The sequence below is a fragment of the Lepisosteus oculatus genome, chromosome 17, assembly GCF_040954835.1.
Source record: "Lepisosteus oculatus isolate fLepOcu1 chromosome 17, fLepOcu1.hap2, whole genome shotgun sequence".
In the NCBI taxonomy this organism is placed as follows: Eukaryota; Metazoa; Chordata; class Actinopteri; order Semionotiformes; family Lepisosteidae; genus Lepisosteus; species Lepisosteus oculatus.
Window position 1 is genome coordinate 14,931,464 of NC_090712.1, and position 16,306 is coordinate 14,947,769.

General features: G+C 40.0%; 1 protein-coding gene across 4 annotated transcripts in view; it reads right to left on the bottom strand.

Annotated features, from left to right (window-relative positions):
* The window catches only part of LOC102692035 (EMAP like 4), a 106,147-nt gene that overhangs the window by 51,349 nt on the left and 38,492 nt on the right, over positions 1-16,306 (bottom strand). For 3 of the 4 annotated variants that reach the window (XM_015362833.2, XM_015362831.2, XM_015362830.2), the window contains exons 1-2: positions 15,169-15,539; positions 470-652 (exon numbers count right to left, since the gene is read on the bottom strand). In XM_015362833.2, coding sequence (XP_015218319.1) covers positions 470-652; positions 15,169-15,238 — 253 coding nt within the window. In that variant the 5' untranslated portion in view covers positions 15,239-15,539. Of the gene's footprint in view, positions 1-469; positions 653-15,168; positions 15,540-16,306 lie in introns of those variants that run through there. The other variant, XM_015362832.2, reaches the window with a different exon arrangement.

Here is a 16,306-nt window from a genome sequence, read left to right on the forward strand (position 1 = left end):
CCGATTTATTGGGTAATAGGTTTGGATGGACTCACTGTCTTTTAACGGTTTTTCAGAGGTTTTACAGTATGTGCCTTTACTCTACTCAGAAATAATACAGTGCTGCTGCTGTAATTGTGTCCGCAGTGAAAAGGTAACGGGGGGAGGGGACTTTCAGGACTGTGAATGGAAGAACCATGGTAGAAAGCAAGTACATTTTTCATGGTATACAGTACCTACAGGCTGTCTGTATTTAACAATGTAAACTTCAGGGAGCTTCTTTGCACAAAAGTTTGTGGTTGTCTGAAACAAGCTTCCTTGCCACGTTCCTGAAGGTAGTTACCTGGATCCTTCACGAACATGTGTCCCATTCATCGTTCTTCTACTACAGAAGCACCCAAATGACTAAAGTGGACACAAAGCCTTCTCTTTGTTTGACACTCTGTGCTGTGCTACTCAGAATGCCTGAGAAGCCGCTGTGTGAAGGTACCTTTGCTGGGCGGCAGTTTCCTCATGGCGGCAGCCGTGTCCTCAGACAGAGCGAGGCGCCGCAGGACGTCGGCCAGAGCCGCCTTCAGCACCGTGATCTCATCTTCCTGCTGCTGCACGCGCAGCTCCAGCGAGGACAGCCGATCCTGCACGTCAGAGGCACTGGCACCTGAGATACTGTCATCTGCAGGGGAGAAGGAGAAAGAGGGTACAAAGTACAGTGACACAGGCATGTGCAATAGGCAGGGAGAGAAAAGTGCGCTCAGTCGGCTGAATTTTACTTTCGTAATGGTGTTTCTAAACTACAAAAAAAAAGGCATTTTAGAAAGTAGAGAAGACCGTTCCATGATGCACTATTGCTGCCCCAGTTAATTTCTTATGGGGCATGTCTGGCACTGGAAAATATTAAGGAGATGGCCCGTGTACATTTTAGTGGGCCACCACAGAGCCCCATCTTCACTTTTAGTTACTGTTTGTGTGGCCACAGCTCTAGAGTACACTGGTGAGAAATAGTAATGCATCATTAAGCACTCTTTGACCTTTCCTAATTACACAAACACTGAGTCAGTGTACAATCCGTGAGGCACTTGAAAATGGTTCTAACCATACTGAAAACCACCACGTGAAAGAATCCACAGGCCAACAAAGAAATAGATTTCAAAGGCAAATTTCCTTTCTGTGTGCACACCACACCTTTTTAACTTAAAAAAAATTAAAATATTTTTTTTTTAAATCGGTAACAGAGCCACACTGGTATTATATGTGTATAGAACTGTTTAGTTTGCATAAAAGAGAAAATTGTCATGTTGTGGAAGTTTGTGTGTTTTCTTTTATTTGTATTAGAGAGAGGTTAAAGAGAAAAAAGTTTTGGTTTACCAATCATGTTACTTAGCTGTGAAAAGAGTAATGCTGTCATTTAAGAGACAAGCCAAACATCACACTAATGTACTTACTGTATGGCCAAACGTTTATATAACTGTTCAGAGCATCAAGTTCACCAACAGAGTTAAGCAACGGAACAAGTTATAGGTTTATTCCATGCTGAAAAGAGTGAAAAAGTGTCACACCCGAATAAGGCTCCACAGCTGAAACGTTGTGTTTTCTTTCTTCTCTTTTCAGCATTGAATAAACCTATTATTTGTTCCTTTGCAGCCTTTGCATGCTGACGCAGCTCCCCACCTGAACTACTGTACATTGTTAAGCAACTGTTCTTCTTACAGAACAAACGGAATACGGTAATAACAGAAAGTATTACAAGTCAAACTAAGGACATTATGTCCAGTGAACAATTTCCTTATTGTAACCTCAGCTTTCCGAAAGCAATGAATTAAATCAAAATGATTTTAAAATTATTTTAAGGAATAACCTGCGCACAGAAGGTAAAAATGTGAATGTTTTTCTTCTCTAAATGAAAAGCCACACACTTTCACTATATATTAATTTTTGGGAAAAAGCAGAGCATAATGGTGGAATAAGTGTTGGAAACCAGAAAAATTGCTGTGGTAAATTACCGCAGTTAGATTTTAAAAAGGGCCATTAACTGCCTGCTGTCAAACGTGACAAGATAGAGAGAGCTAATTTGAATTACAGCACAGTTCAGTGTGGGTGCTATGGAAATTTGACCTCAATTTGGGTTTAACAGCGAAAACAGAACACTTCAGGAGTCTTGAGAGAAAATTCCGTTCTTTCAGAAAATTGTTCGAGTAGAGAGTCACTACTTTTGCACAAATGTCACTGCCATAGCAAAGCAAGAATACAAAAAATATCACTCAGCAATACTGTGACTAATAGCTTGATTTCTGAATCTTGCCAAGTGAAACTGTGGTTTACATTCTGATTGCTAGATGAATGCAAAATAATGTACTTGTTGAAGTGGTTGGGGACCTTAGTTTTCAATTAGAGCAGAGGGTCTTGAGTTTTATGCTTGTTAATGGTAGAGCTCTATGAAGGAATATGTTTCACCTCAGAAAATACAGCTTTCTGGAAATGCAGAGACAGTTATCCACTGATTTTTACAATTACATTCTGCATTTACATTATAAGGCAGAATGGTGGCTCTGTGCCTAGCAGTGCTGGGGCCCTGGGTTCAATTGTGGCCAGACACCCAGCACAAGAAGAGATGGGGAGCAATGAAAATGGGGATACAAGGAGGAAGAGGGAGTAGGGTGAGACAGACTCTTCAGTATTGCAGAGAGAGCGAAAGAGAAAAAATTTCAGGATCTCATTTCACTCTTTTCCCCTGCAGCTTGTTGTTCAGTATGTTTTAAATCATTTTAACAGGCTGTATTAGGGACTGAAGTGAAACACTCCTTAGCTTCCTGTGTGTTCCCTGCCAATATCCTTTCTCATAAGCAGGATAAACTGAGGAATAAGGAAAACACAAAAACAACCTGATATACTTTTTATGAATATCCTAGATGTGTTTATAATGGAATAGGCGAGCCACACCGTTAGAATGCTTTCTAATGAGGCCAGGAATTAGTGAACCCCTGCTGTTGTTACCAAGTAAGAAACAGAATCTCAGGAAGGGTTGTACTGACTGTAACTCTGTTTCTTATTTTGCTCATTTACAGCTGCAATTCTCAGGCCGGTTTCTGGAGGAGTTCTGCTTTTTGTTCCAGTTGGTTAATTTATCCTCTTAACTGAACTAGTTGTTTGATTGGCTTGTATATTTTTTAAACAGCTCTTAAAATGTTCGATGGGGTTAGGATTTGGCATCAGTCCTGAGCCAATCTTTGGGTTGCTGAACTCCCTTTATTTAGGGCTCTGAAATTTAAACAACTGGGCAGATGGAGAACAGAGAATGCTTTGGAAGTGTGTGATACAGTCTCCTTTCCACCTGTCTGGACAGCACAGCACCCATTAAGAGCTACTTAGACTGCTACAAGGGAACTACAATTTAATAATCAAGTTAAGGAGAGAATGAACAGAGTACCATTTCCTACATTCTTGGCAAGAGCACACACACAGAAGCGTACTTTTGAAACCAATGACTAAGTGCAGAAAAAAAGGCCAGTTCAGCAAGTAATTCATTTTAAATGATCCAATCAGCATCTGTAACTAGGAGCTCAGTTGGGACGAAAACCATCATAAGAAATATGGGTACTCTAGGGCCAGGGCTGATAACCAGTGTTTTAGAGTACTACTTCTTTTGAATTAATGAAAGTTCATTTCAGTTTGGCAACATTCTCTGCCTTCTCCACGTTTAACACTCCACCACTGCAATACATCAACTGTGAAAACTGAGCTCTATATACCAAAGAGTGGGAATCACATGCTGTCTGTAACAGCATGTAATTGCGTTTCTTCTCTGACAGCTCTGTGCCTAAGGGACGGTTTGAAAAATTGTCTGCTTTGCTTAATGTGCATCAGCATACAGGTAGATGTTATCAAATTCCAACCCACTTGTCTGCAAAACCTTTAGTTTGTTTCTCACTGAACCATTCTTTAAAATGTGTTGAAAAAATCTGCAAATACACATAAGAGATGCACTGTACTGATTATCCTCTTAGGACAAATAGTATCTCTGATAACGTCAAGGGATCTCGATAACAAATAGAAAAAAATAATTCTGTCTAAGCACAGATTCATCACTACTGAATAACTCATTTACAAGGTATTTGTATTAGTGGGCACAGAGACAGGCCTTCAAGCACTTTTGAATCCTACCTAAACAAATTTAAAACATAACTATTATTGACCTTATGCTCTAAAGTTTCTTCCACCTGAAATTAAACCAATCCATTGCAATAAAAAAACAGTACCTGGATATAAATGTCTTTAGAAACATTTGCTTAAATTCTTAGTTCAATTTAATTACTAAAGTTATTAAAACTGCAATTAAATTATAATCAACAGGATAGTTTGAAATTTACTTAAGATGAGGTAGCTCTAGTTATATCCAAAGAATATCTATATCACATTTGAAATATATAATGTCTTCTCAAAGCATAAACAATTTCAATAACAATAGGAGCATTGAAACTTTATGAAAGGAAGCAAAAATGGTAGACTACTGTACACACATACTTTTCATCTGGTTTAAAATTTAAACTACACTCACTAAAGGGCATGACACACCCACAGCAAACAAAGCAGACTGTTCTATAAGCAAAAGAGATTTGAAGTGCCTTTCATTTGTTTAAACAGTGATCTCCCATTTCCTTCTCTGTCAGTAAACCAAGGTCACCTTGCAAACGAGAGATAGAAAGACAGACTTCACCACACCTCTTATGCCAGAGGGCAGTGCCCAGTATCAGAAGCAGGACTTGTTTATCAAGTATACAAAATTCAGGTTTTAAATACAATACCACAGCTGAACAAAAGCAGTCACACAAAAGGAAAAGAGGCAATCCATTCGGTATCCAAGTTAATGTCTCCCAATGTTTATCATATTGAATGGAATTTATAATGTACATACTGAGTACTGTGTCCACACATAGACTTTAAAACTATCTATTACAGTATGTTACACATGACATTTATCTAGAAAAGGGTGAGCTAGTGTTGCCTACTGAGTGCTGTAAGCACCTTCAAACATCAAAAAGCTTCATCCTGCATGTGACAAACTTTAAAATTGTTCTTGAATCTAAGACAGCAGAGTTAAGTATAACAAAAGAACAATTGAACACATTCTGGTACTAACACATGACCAGTCTGACAAAATGTTTAGATCAGAGAAAAACAATTAAGGATAATATTGTACTGCTTTCACCACCTGACTGCAATCAAGGAAGAAAGCTATAGGCAGCTTACACATGTAGTCTAAACAATGCATAAGGCAATATTATACAAGAAACATCACAGTTATACCAAATACCACTATAACACAGCTGAAGACAGCAGGACATTTTGATATATCTATCTGCAAGTGAGACTTTTCATCAAAAAGATTATCAATGATAATCGTACAATGGAAGTGGAAACATACAGGCAGGTTTTCAATGGAATTGTGAAGTACAACAACCTTTCACAGAAGCCTTTGAGACACATTATAAACACTTTCTTGTTTTGGTAAGGATTAAACCAAGATGTTTGAGGCCGGAATTCAAATACACTTGTGAGATATGGACAAACATATTGCAGGTTCAGTCCCTGGAAATGTAAGTCTTTCTTTCAACTTCTCAAATAAGCCATCAAGCTTCCCTAACAATATAGAAACTACCTGGCAACTAGTAGCTACGAAAGATGTTCAGCAGTGGAGAAACATTTTGCCAGTCAGAGAGCAGCCTAATGTTTCCAGTGTGTTTTAGCCCATGGGGATTGTCTGGAAATCTGCCACTACTGCTGGAAGTTTCAATGTTCTGATGTCCCATTAAACTCCAGGGATCCCGCCGCAGGGCAAACTAAGTTCCATCAGGACTCAATTGGGTGAGAAAGCGAAAGAGGAATGCCAAACACATGCAAGGGGAAAAAAAATCTCAAAACAAATTCCAACAATATAATCTCTAAGGAGTTTTGCCTTTGTAGGAGAATCAAGATGTATGGGCTGCAACTGGGTATATATACACGCCAAACGTTTTTCGTGACCATTGAACCAGCAAGGGATTGCATATACTACACAGCAAATGGAGTGCAGAGCATTTCAAATATGTAAATATGAGAATCACCTTTTTAGCAGCGTATGTTCAGCAGAGGACAGCAGCAGCTGCAAAGTAATGAGAATACTGTTTCAAATCTGGTTTGTAACACAACCTGTCCTCCCCCCACCCCTGCCCCTGCTCTGGCTCTGAACCTGGAGCTGGAGCTTTTTAACACCAGCCCTTTTGTAAACTCTCAGCCAACACACTCGCAGGCTGAGAGGCAGGGAAGCACTTTGACTTGTCACATTTCTCAATGGCCTTCCACATTCCACCGGCTTTCACCTCCTTCCGCTAATTCAGCTGCAGAGTTTTCGCATTGTGAGGGCAGTCATTGTTAGGAGAAAATACGAGGCAGGATAGGGAAGGCACTGCTGAACTAAAAAAAAAATACCACTTGTCACTATCAATGTCCCTCTTCTCTGCACTTTAAGTGTTACAGTACATCCCACCCTGTGAAAGGTTGGGAATGTTAACTTTTATAAACCCTAGCTTTTCTAAGATCCAAAAGGCATTCTGTACTAAAACTAGGGCAGCGCTTCTTAATCACATCTTAAACTAAAAAAAAGGCAAATGGGGGTTAGAAAACAGTCTCTGATGTGTTTCATAATCTCCCTGACTATTCAATAACTGCTCTTCAAAGAAACTTTTTAATATAATAAAGAATGAGAGCTGGCAAGCACATGAGAACGAAACCTGGCTTGTAATTGTACTCTATTCTGATCCTAGGGACGTCTATAGCTGAAAGGCTTCTCGACAAAAGAGTAAAGTGAATTGAATTGTGTACATTTGCTATAAAAGCAACAATACATAATTACAGCTGGAACAGCAGAATCACAATTCATGCACAGCTTCTGACCAGATGGGGTGACTATAAAGAATGTCACATATAAACATACTGATACCTTAAACAGGAACCATTACAAAGCTAGCATAGTAAAAAGGTAAAATTCCTAAACAAATAAATTATAATATTTGCATTTAAGCTGTGCCTTTTCCTTGCACATTGCTACTGCATTAAAGGGTATTAAATGCAGAGAAATCAGTCTTAACTAAACGCATGGCAGGCCTACAGCAACGTCATATACTTTGCAAGTCTCTTCCTTCTTTTCAAACATGTGCAACCCTGTAAGCACTCAAGCATTTTTACAAAGATGAAGACTGCCAGGGAAGAGTAAGGTACTGTTCTGTCTCATTTGTTTAGCGGTCCGGCATTACATCCATTCCCACTAATCTGCAGATATAGCATGCTTAGAGAGACAGACTGACTGGAGTCAGCATGGGTTCATTAATGAAAGAATTGATATCCATTAGAGTAATAAGGAAGTTAGTAAAAATGTCATTTTCATCTGCTCTGCAAAGTAAAAGAGCAGACAGGAAGCAAAGGAAAAGAGTCAATAACAGAGCATTTATAAGAGGGCCGTAAATTCAGTTGGTCAGCTTCACCAGGAAACCATTAAACAGGAACCAGCCAATAAATTGCAGTTATCAGTGCAGGACTAGGTCACTGCTGGTACTGTACATCTGCTTCTAAACTCCAAATTAATGTATTCTCAATTACTCAAAATCCTTAGGCGAAACAAGAAGGCATATACTCAATTTCACAGGGACCATATTTTTCACTATTTTTGTCCAAATTCTTTATCAGATCTTGAAGATTACAGTAGAATGTTGGGTGTGACTGAGAATTTCTCTTTAGATAAAGGGTTATTTTCACTCTTTCACGTTATAGTGTATTCTAGTGAATACTTACTGAAGGTCAGGTCGGCTAACAACACTCCAAACTATTTTAATTTAAAATGTTTTTACTAAAGTGTTCACAGAGTTCCCACTTTCTTGTCACACACTATAGAGCTAATGACCATCCTGGAGAGGTTGTGGTAAATTAAGACCCATATTATCACGTAAATGCTGTTTGCAAACATTAAATGTGTGTGATATTTGTTCCTGATTTCTTAGAGAGGTCTACATAATTCTTTCATTGTTTCTCAGCACAGATCGATTCTTATAACCGGGCGTCAATGTTTGTTTCTAACAGCAGCGCAAACCTCTCCATGCCAGCATGGATCTAATTGCGTTGCACTGCAGATCAGAGGTCCTGGGCAAGTGTTACTTTGACACACAGCCTGGTTATTCTTGGAGCTCTCGTGCCCTCCATCCTGTATACTGTAAATAAGAGTTCAACATCTTATTTTATACAGAAGTGAGAATTTTTTCCAACTTCTTTTTTTTTATTTTCATTTACCTTCTGTAATCAAAATTAACCAATCAACTTGAGGTGCCTGGGCAAATTCTGACCCATCACAGGATGACAGACATTCGACCTTTGAGATTCTGATCTGGTGTCCACTGTTGAGCTGCTTGTCATTGGACATACAGCCAATGCCCCAGCACATTACAGGAGAGTTAGCACTGGCTGGGTGAACGTTCAGTCTCTCACTGACATCACTACTATCTCACAGGCTCCTGGCAAATCTGAGGGGCTTTTGTTAATACAGCAAGCTGAGCAAAACTTGCTCAAAGGAGTGAGCAAACCAACTCAAGCGCACCCAACCACAGGAGCCCCAGTCACAGGTGGCTAATAACATAGTTTAGATTTTAATCTACAATATAGAGATTATCTATGTATTGTGTACATTATATATAACACTGCAAGTCTTTTTATAAGTTAAGTCACTTTCAAGTTCCTTTGCAGATTTTAACCATCAATTATACATATGATTATTCACTTGTTAATGCTTTCAAAACACACCACATAGTAATTTCTGCGTGGCAGAGATAATTACAAGACTTTCATTTACCACAGATTGTAAAAGTGAAGAGAAGGAAGTGGGTGCAGGGGTTCCAATCAAAAGGACTGGAATTTCTCCAGTGAGATAAGCACATTTGAAATAGCTCTGTCTTGGAGCCCCATGAGATCCCTGAGATGAAGTAGCTCAATAAAAAAAAACACGCTCATCCAGCTCCAAGAATAATCATGAGCTCCAAACTGGTCTTCCGGCACATGCATTAACTACCATTCGTTACGCTGGATCATGAAATGAAAAAGCTGTACTTCAAAGTAGAAATGCCTCTTCCTTCTCTTCCTTGCCCCTGAGGTTTGTCTGTGAACAGGCTGGAGCAATGCAGTACAGTGACTCACTGACAGACCAGGTCCCCTGGGTCAGCCCCACCAGCATGAACTCACTGACCTCTGGTGCTCCCTGCCTGGCCTGGCGTGGTTTACCACAGCCCCAGAGATGACGGGTTTCTATCTCAAACCCAACAGCTATATTAATTCCAGATAGTTTCAGCTTTCATTCTTTCCAAAGACAAGCTCTGCAGAAAGGAACTAGCAACAAAGTTTTACACTTCTGTCTTTCTCATTGTTAATGATTTTGTCCGGTTCTGTGCTTCCTACAGTCCCATCTCCCACCAACTAAGTGCTGCATCATTCAAAATACCAAAAATGACTTTAATATACTTTTGAAACAATCGGTGGATTCTACAGTTCTAGTCACCAGTGTCATACCTCAGCAAATTCCCTGCACTAAACATGGCATACTAGTTGGCAGACAAGCAATACAATAATTCCACCCTCTGTGGTGCAAGCACAGCCTGAACAGAAAGTTCCATTTAGCAATCTATACACTTTAAAAGCATCAACAGCACCAATAAAAGTAAATTTGTGAAAATCGTCTCCAACGTTTGCCTGCACGGCACTGAAACATAGCCTCTGTGCTGCTTATTAATTCTCTTTGATTTCTTACTGTCTCAGGAACCCAACAAGGACCTAGACAGTAATTATCTGCTAAAAGATGCATTGCCAAAAAGAGAAAAACAACATTAACTTTTATGCATATCTGATTTATCTGGGGGTATATGTTTACAGGGAGGTGACATTTTTCTATCAATTTTTAAGACCACAGAATTAATTGGCAGGATGTTTTACTTTTAAACAATCAGCTGCCTACTGTTCCAAGGCAAACAACACATTGTTAGTCTAAAGTCAGGCATCCAATAAACACATTGAGGACAATGCACAGTTATTGTGTCAGTAAATTATTCATTTACTGACATTTGAAACCGGTCCAAGTTAGACAGGAAACTATGGAACGCCATCTTGTCAGGCAAAATTGAGAATAAATAATTATTAACTGTGCTAATTTCTTGCTGCCATTGTTTTCTATACAGAAAGGAACCGTTGTACAAATCATTGTTGTTTTGAGTTCTGTGCTCTGTTGAGATGTATGATCTTCATGTAGAATTAATAAAATATAGGAATATGTTTATTATTATAATATATTGTATTATTATTAGTATATTAATATTACATATTCATTTCTTATTTCACTGCCACATAAAAAAAATAACTTTGACCATTGGTGCTTAATCAGATTTGTAATAGATTATACATCATATTTCAAAGAGCATGAGCTGAGTTCACTCAGCAAACAGACAGTTGCTCAGAGAGAAACTCCCAGGTATGTTTGCTTTGTGATTATACCTATTTCTTTGGAAATGGCTTAAGAGTCTACCCAAGCTAAAATAAAAAAGCCAGAACTGAAAGAGTACCAATTAAATCAGATCTCAAATAAAATAAAATAAATTCAGTACACACAGTGTATACATCATACCATTACAAAATTCGGTGCATACAACACCCTAAATCAAGATTTTCAATTACATTATCAGCATCTTCCACTTCATACTGATATTTTCAGGTCTCTAACACTGAATGGAGCAGAGAAAAGCTTTGACAAGAGCTTTCATCACTGTCTTTCTTCACACACAATGACAGGTCTCTATGTGGAATGCATCCCCTTGTCTCTGCTCCCTATAATCATGATCCTATTTCTGCTGCTTTTAATCTGTCAGTCACCAAGCAGCCCAGAGTGCTTTGCATTAACATGCATGAACATAATATACAGTATATGCACAGACTCCAGGGTTACTCTGTATTTTACAAGGCATAAACTGAAAACTCTCAGAGAACTCTCACTATTCCAATGCATTAAATAGTAAAGGCCAACTAAATATAAATATTCTGTTTTCAATAATGAATGTTACTGTACTAGATACGGTAGGCATCTAGGGCAAAACGGCACAAGAACATCTCCCAGACTTAATAAAGAGTGCTGTCTACAGAGTCGTACAGGATTCGATGTGTGCGTTTATGTCTGTAAGCAATTAAGATACTTTTACTCAGCCTCACACACACTCCAATCACTCCTTTCATGTTCGTCAGAGGCTAACCCTCTGCTGACTCAACTGTGAGGCTAACCTGAGCCGTCTGTGCGCAGAGAGGCTGATGAACGTGTGTTATAGTGAATTGACTCTTAATCATCAGTGCCTGAGAGGGCAAGGCTATGAGTGCAAAGTGCATTTATATGCCTTCACCTCACTTTAAGACAGAAAAAAGGACAAAATCCAAGTACTCAAGAATCATGTCCAGACAGCTGAACATTAAAGACTTTGTGAGTATCTTGGTTCTAAACCAGCCACTGGACAGTAAACACAACAGGGGAAGTGCATCTTACTAGGCTTTGATGATCCTTGCTAGAAAATCTCAAGAGTGCCTAAAAATAGGGGTTTAAGGTCACATCAGCTGACATTCTCTCTACCACTGAGAAGACATGGCAGGGGAGACAAACTATTCCTTTGTCTTGTCCTGCCAATCTTCATAACCACCAAATCTTTACTTACAGTTTCTCTCTGCCACGCCCAGCCTAGCACATACTCTGAGAAGTTCAGCAACGTGCACAAGCTATGAAGCCAACCCATATCCAGAAGCATTGTTCTCTAGAGAATGCACTTCGTTGACAGTCTCCCAGATTGTCTGTATTCCTATGGAAGAGCAGACAGCCCGAGGAACCCTTTGTAAATAGCCCTGCTACAACACTCGGATTCCTCCCTTCTTGCGAAGAGAAGTTTAAATTGTTTTATGCTTGTAGCAACATGTTTGTTTAAAGCCATTAATCTGTTCTGCCAAGCCAAGTATTTGTAAAGCAAGCTATACACACTGTCTGACAGATCTGGGGATATAATGATAGATGACGTGGTATTAATTGAGTTAGGCTTCAGCTGAAGCTGTTTACCTCTGACTTGGGTCAGTGCAGAATTAAACACAGCAGTAATTTGGGCATCACAAACCCGGTCTGGCACACTGACAACTGACTTTGAGTTCTCCTATGCACGGGGCAGCTCTCCGTGAACATCCACAGCACTTAACATTCATCCACAAAACTTTGCTTCAGATCAAACTTACAGGAGGGAAACGCAGGTCACATGTGAAGTTTTTTAATTCAAATATAGTTTGGGGATTTTACCTACTGCTGATTATACTGCGAGATATAAAAAGTGAAGAAAAGTTTGCATTGCATTTGCCCAGACTTAAGCACCACAAGTGAAATGATTTAAATATATGGCATCCACTTTTAGAAAACGCCAAAGGGACTCATTTTCTTCCATAAAAGAAAAATTATTGCTTAAAAAAAAAGATAAAAGTAAAACTTGTAAGGCCAGAGGGGAGAAAAATAAAGTAAGTGTTAGCATTATGTGGTAGAAATCAACTGACTTTTCTTTTAAAAGAAAGAGTTCTAAAGTAAATCAGAATAAATGAGGAGAAAAGCACGTACATTTGCTTTTCTATCTTAATGAAAGAAAAGCATACTACATGATATAAGGGTTCCCAGTCTGGCCAATATGCAAATTACATTTTCTGTCCTCCATAGTTTGAACACACTGATGTTTAATCAGCAACATGAAACAGCTTATTCAACTTTTAGTTCCACTAGGAAAAATAAGGACCTCAACATTGTTCCTCATTTTGAGAGAAAGAATGTGCTCAAGGGGATAGCCCACATTGTTTGGCTGCAAATGAAAGCGCATAACCTTATGTAGATTCACATGCTTCTTGAACTGGGCAGTTTCCCCATTCTAATTTTTTTTTTTTTCAGTACAGTCTCACAACATGTTAGGCAGCTGAACAGAAGTCTGCTCTGGACTTTTTTTCATGAGACATTCCACTCTGACTTCTAGTAAACCCTTAATCGAGAGGGATTGCGCTGGAACAGGCTGTTATTGTGTCCAGCACGACCCACATTAGACGTGGTTTCACTCTTCTAGTCCTGGGATTCTCCACGCTGTCACCATCTCATTAGTCTGATGTCCCTGATGGCATGCAGACTCTGGGAGCTCGCCTGGGAGGAAACCCAGATGGAAACCGTCAAGGCCTTAGAGAGGACATGCACCTTGTCCTAAGGCCGGGGGGATTTCACCCAAGTAAATAAGAATGCTTAAGAGTGCCAGACTGGAGCTCCCAAAGCACTGCATTACAGATGATCAGCCAAAATACCCAGTGCTCATGAACCTAAATAACACTCCATACCGCTTATGGTGGATTCCAAGGGCTGTGGTCATACACCAGTTTTTCAGTTTGTTCTGAGCAGGCTTTGTTACAAAACACCTTTGCATCCGTACCGTACTTTACTGTACAGCAGACGGGAACTGTTTTACATTAAAGAAAAAGATACGTGGGTAGTTTTCTCAGACAGCATTCTAATGTGTAACACACGTTGTACTGTTCTGATTCTTGTTTGAAGTAATTAAGCAGTGCAGTTACAATATTTTAAAGAGGATTCTGTCTTGTTTATGGGGGAGTGGTACAATATATTCGGTATACAGTATAAAGTTATACATTTACCAGGTCTACCACAAGCAGACACTATCAAGCTACAGATTGTGCCACAAGTAAGGAAGTAAAAAGAATAAGTTGGCCAAATTAAAAGAGATCATATAAAACCCAACCAGCATGGAAATGTCATCTCTACACTATATAAAAAACAAGCATATGAAATGTCATGTCAAATAATTCAGTCAGAAAATAAGTGTTTTCTTCAATTAGATGGCATCTTATCCTGGGGAATGGTTACATGTCGCATGGTCAGCCGCTGTGTGCATTTCCTGCATGGTTTGCTTTTACTTTACACATGAAGACCAAACTTTCTTCTTCCTCAAGAGATGAGCAAAAACAAATCCAACAACTATTCATTTCCATTGCATTTTACTATTTAAAACATGTTCTCCGCTAGCAGAAACTTTCAGGAAAGTTTCAAAAACATATTCTGGATATGTTACAAAAGTAATAACTGATTACTGAATACTTTGGTTTGGGGATTTAACTTATCCAAGACAACCTATATCTGCACCCATTTATAAATGGGTATTTTACTGGAGCAGGTGAAAAACCTTTCTCAAGGCTTACAACAGTATTGTCCACCTGGAATTTCAACCCGCTTATTTAGAGCTACGAGACCAGAACACTAATCACTGGTATCCCATATATGGTTTAAAGAAAATTTCATAAAGCTTTAATGTTTTTACAGCTAGCTAACTTATAAAGGATACACACCAAAATTATGCCGTATGTAAAAGAACACATGTATTTTATGTATGCAATATATAATGCTGAAATGCTGTGTTGTTTTATCATGTTGGTGTACCCTCGTGCACTGGGCAGGTCACTCGCAGGGACTTTTCTTGTGTTCGTGTGAGAAGGATTCTCCGTCTGCTCACCGATTTTAACAAAGTTGTCACCAAGACACTCTGCGGCTTACTACTGAGGTTGGTGAAACCAGATCGCATCGCCACACCATGGCGTTATTCCCACATGACACAACCACAGCACACAGGCAGGCAGAACGACAGAGCCAGCAGTGATCAGACCCCAACTCTGAGTTTTCCGGCCAAGAGATAAGCCTGGGTTTCCCCCCAGCTGCTTCTGAGCACTGCAAACCCCAGGCACCCACAAGATCGCTCTCGTGCACACGTGCAGACCAGTACGAACACTTCGCACTCACAGACATGGGTCAGTGGGGGGAGTGATCTGCACAGTTCTGAAGGAGAACCACTTTAAACCCCACAGCACTGATTCACAGATCTACAGACACAACATGCTCAACCTGACTGGTTCATGATCTATAGTATACAGCTGCCAAGGGGGAAAGGAATGGCAGGTATAGCTGTGGACACGGACATCCGGGCAGAATCCCAACCAAATCACAAGACCACCTACTGTACCATCCCTCACACCATTCCCCCAGCCCAAAGCCCCAAGTGGAAATGGAGAGCAGCGAATTACCAGCGCAGTGGTTGCTGAGCAGAGCTGAGGAGTTGCATGCCGAAGTCAAGCTGGACAGGCTTTCTTCCATTCTCGTGCCCACAGTGCTCCTGCCGCTGGTGCTGCTGCTACTGTCGGTCCAGTGAAAAGCGGAGCCTGGTGCGTTTGCTTTCTCTCACTACGATCTGGTATTATCTCACAGCACAGTCTGGCTGCTCTGAGCCGCCGGCATACTTTGAATTCTAAGGATATCCTTCCCCAGTCCAGATGGCCAGCCACAAAGCACTTCTGTGCTGGCGCAAATAAAAACTCAGAGACACCTCTCTCTCTCACTTTCTAGTCCCTGCTGCCTGTCTCTCGCTCCAGCATGCAAGCGTGCTACTCACACACACACAAAGCCACCGAGAGAGGCTGAAGGAGGTGGAGATACAAATAAAAAAAATTGTGGCCCACTCAGGGAGTGGCTAAACCTTCGGAGATCTTTAACCTCTGGTGTGCCAGAATATTTTAAATCTCTGTCGCCACAGAACTGATTTTTTTTACTTTTTTTTTTACAGTTCATCAAATTAAGAGATTTGTTTTTTTTACATTTTAAATCATGCAAGAGCTGCAAGTCCAACACATAATCAGAACATGTGATAACCTCTGCACAAAATGCAACAGGTTTTTGTTAACCCTATGGACATTGAGGTACAGTAGCTGTGCGGATTAGTGGTTAGAGCTCTAGACTTTTTGAAGTGGAAGATGTGAGGTTCAAATATCAGGTGGTGTTTCTTTCCCAGGTTGTTGTGGAAGAAACAATGGGTGTGAAAGTGTGGTGTTATGTGTGCAAAGTCTAGGTGTTAAGGCAGCACTTCTCTAGGATCATGCCAGAGTTCAAAAGCCATTACTGGCACCTGGCTCTGAAAGAAGGATATTGCACTGAAAGAATGTTATTTAATCACCACAACACCCACATGTCAGCACTGTGTGTGTGTATGAGAGAGAGACACCACTACAGAGAGTGGCACTGTGTATTTTAATGACTCTCTTGGGAAGTCTTGGATAGCACTTACAACAGGAGCTTCATGTTTCTCAGCCCACCCCCCACTATGATTCATACCTGCAGGGACACATATCATAAAAGTACAGCAAGGCTTTTTTTAAAACAAAAAAAAAA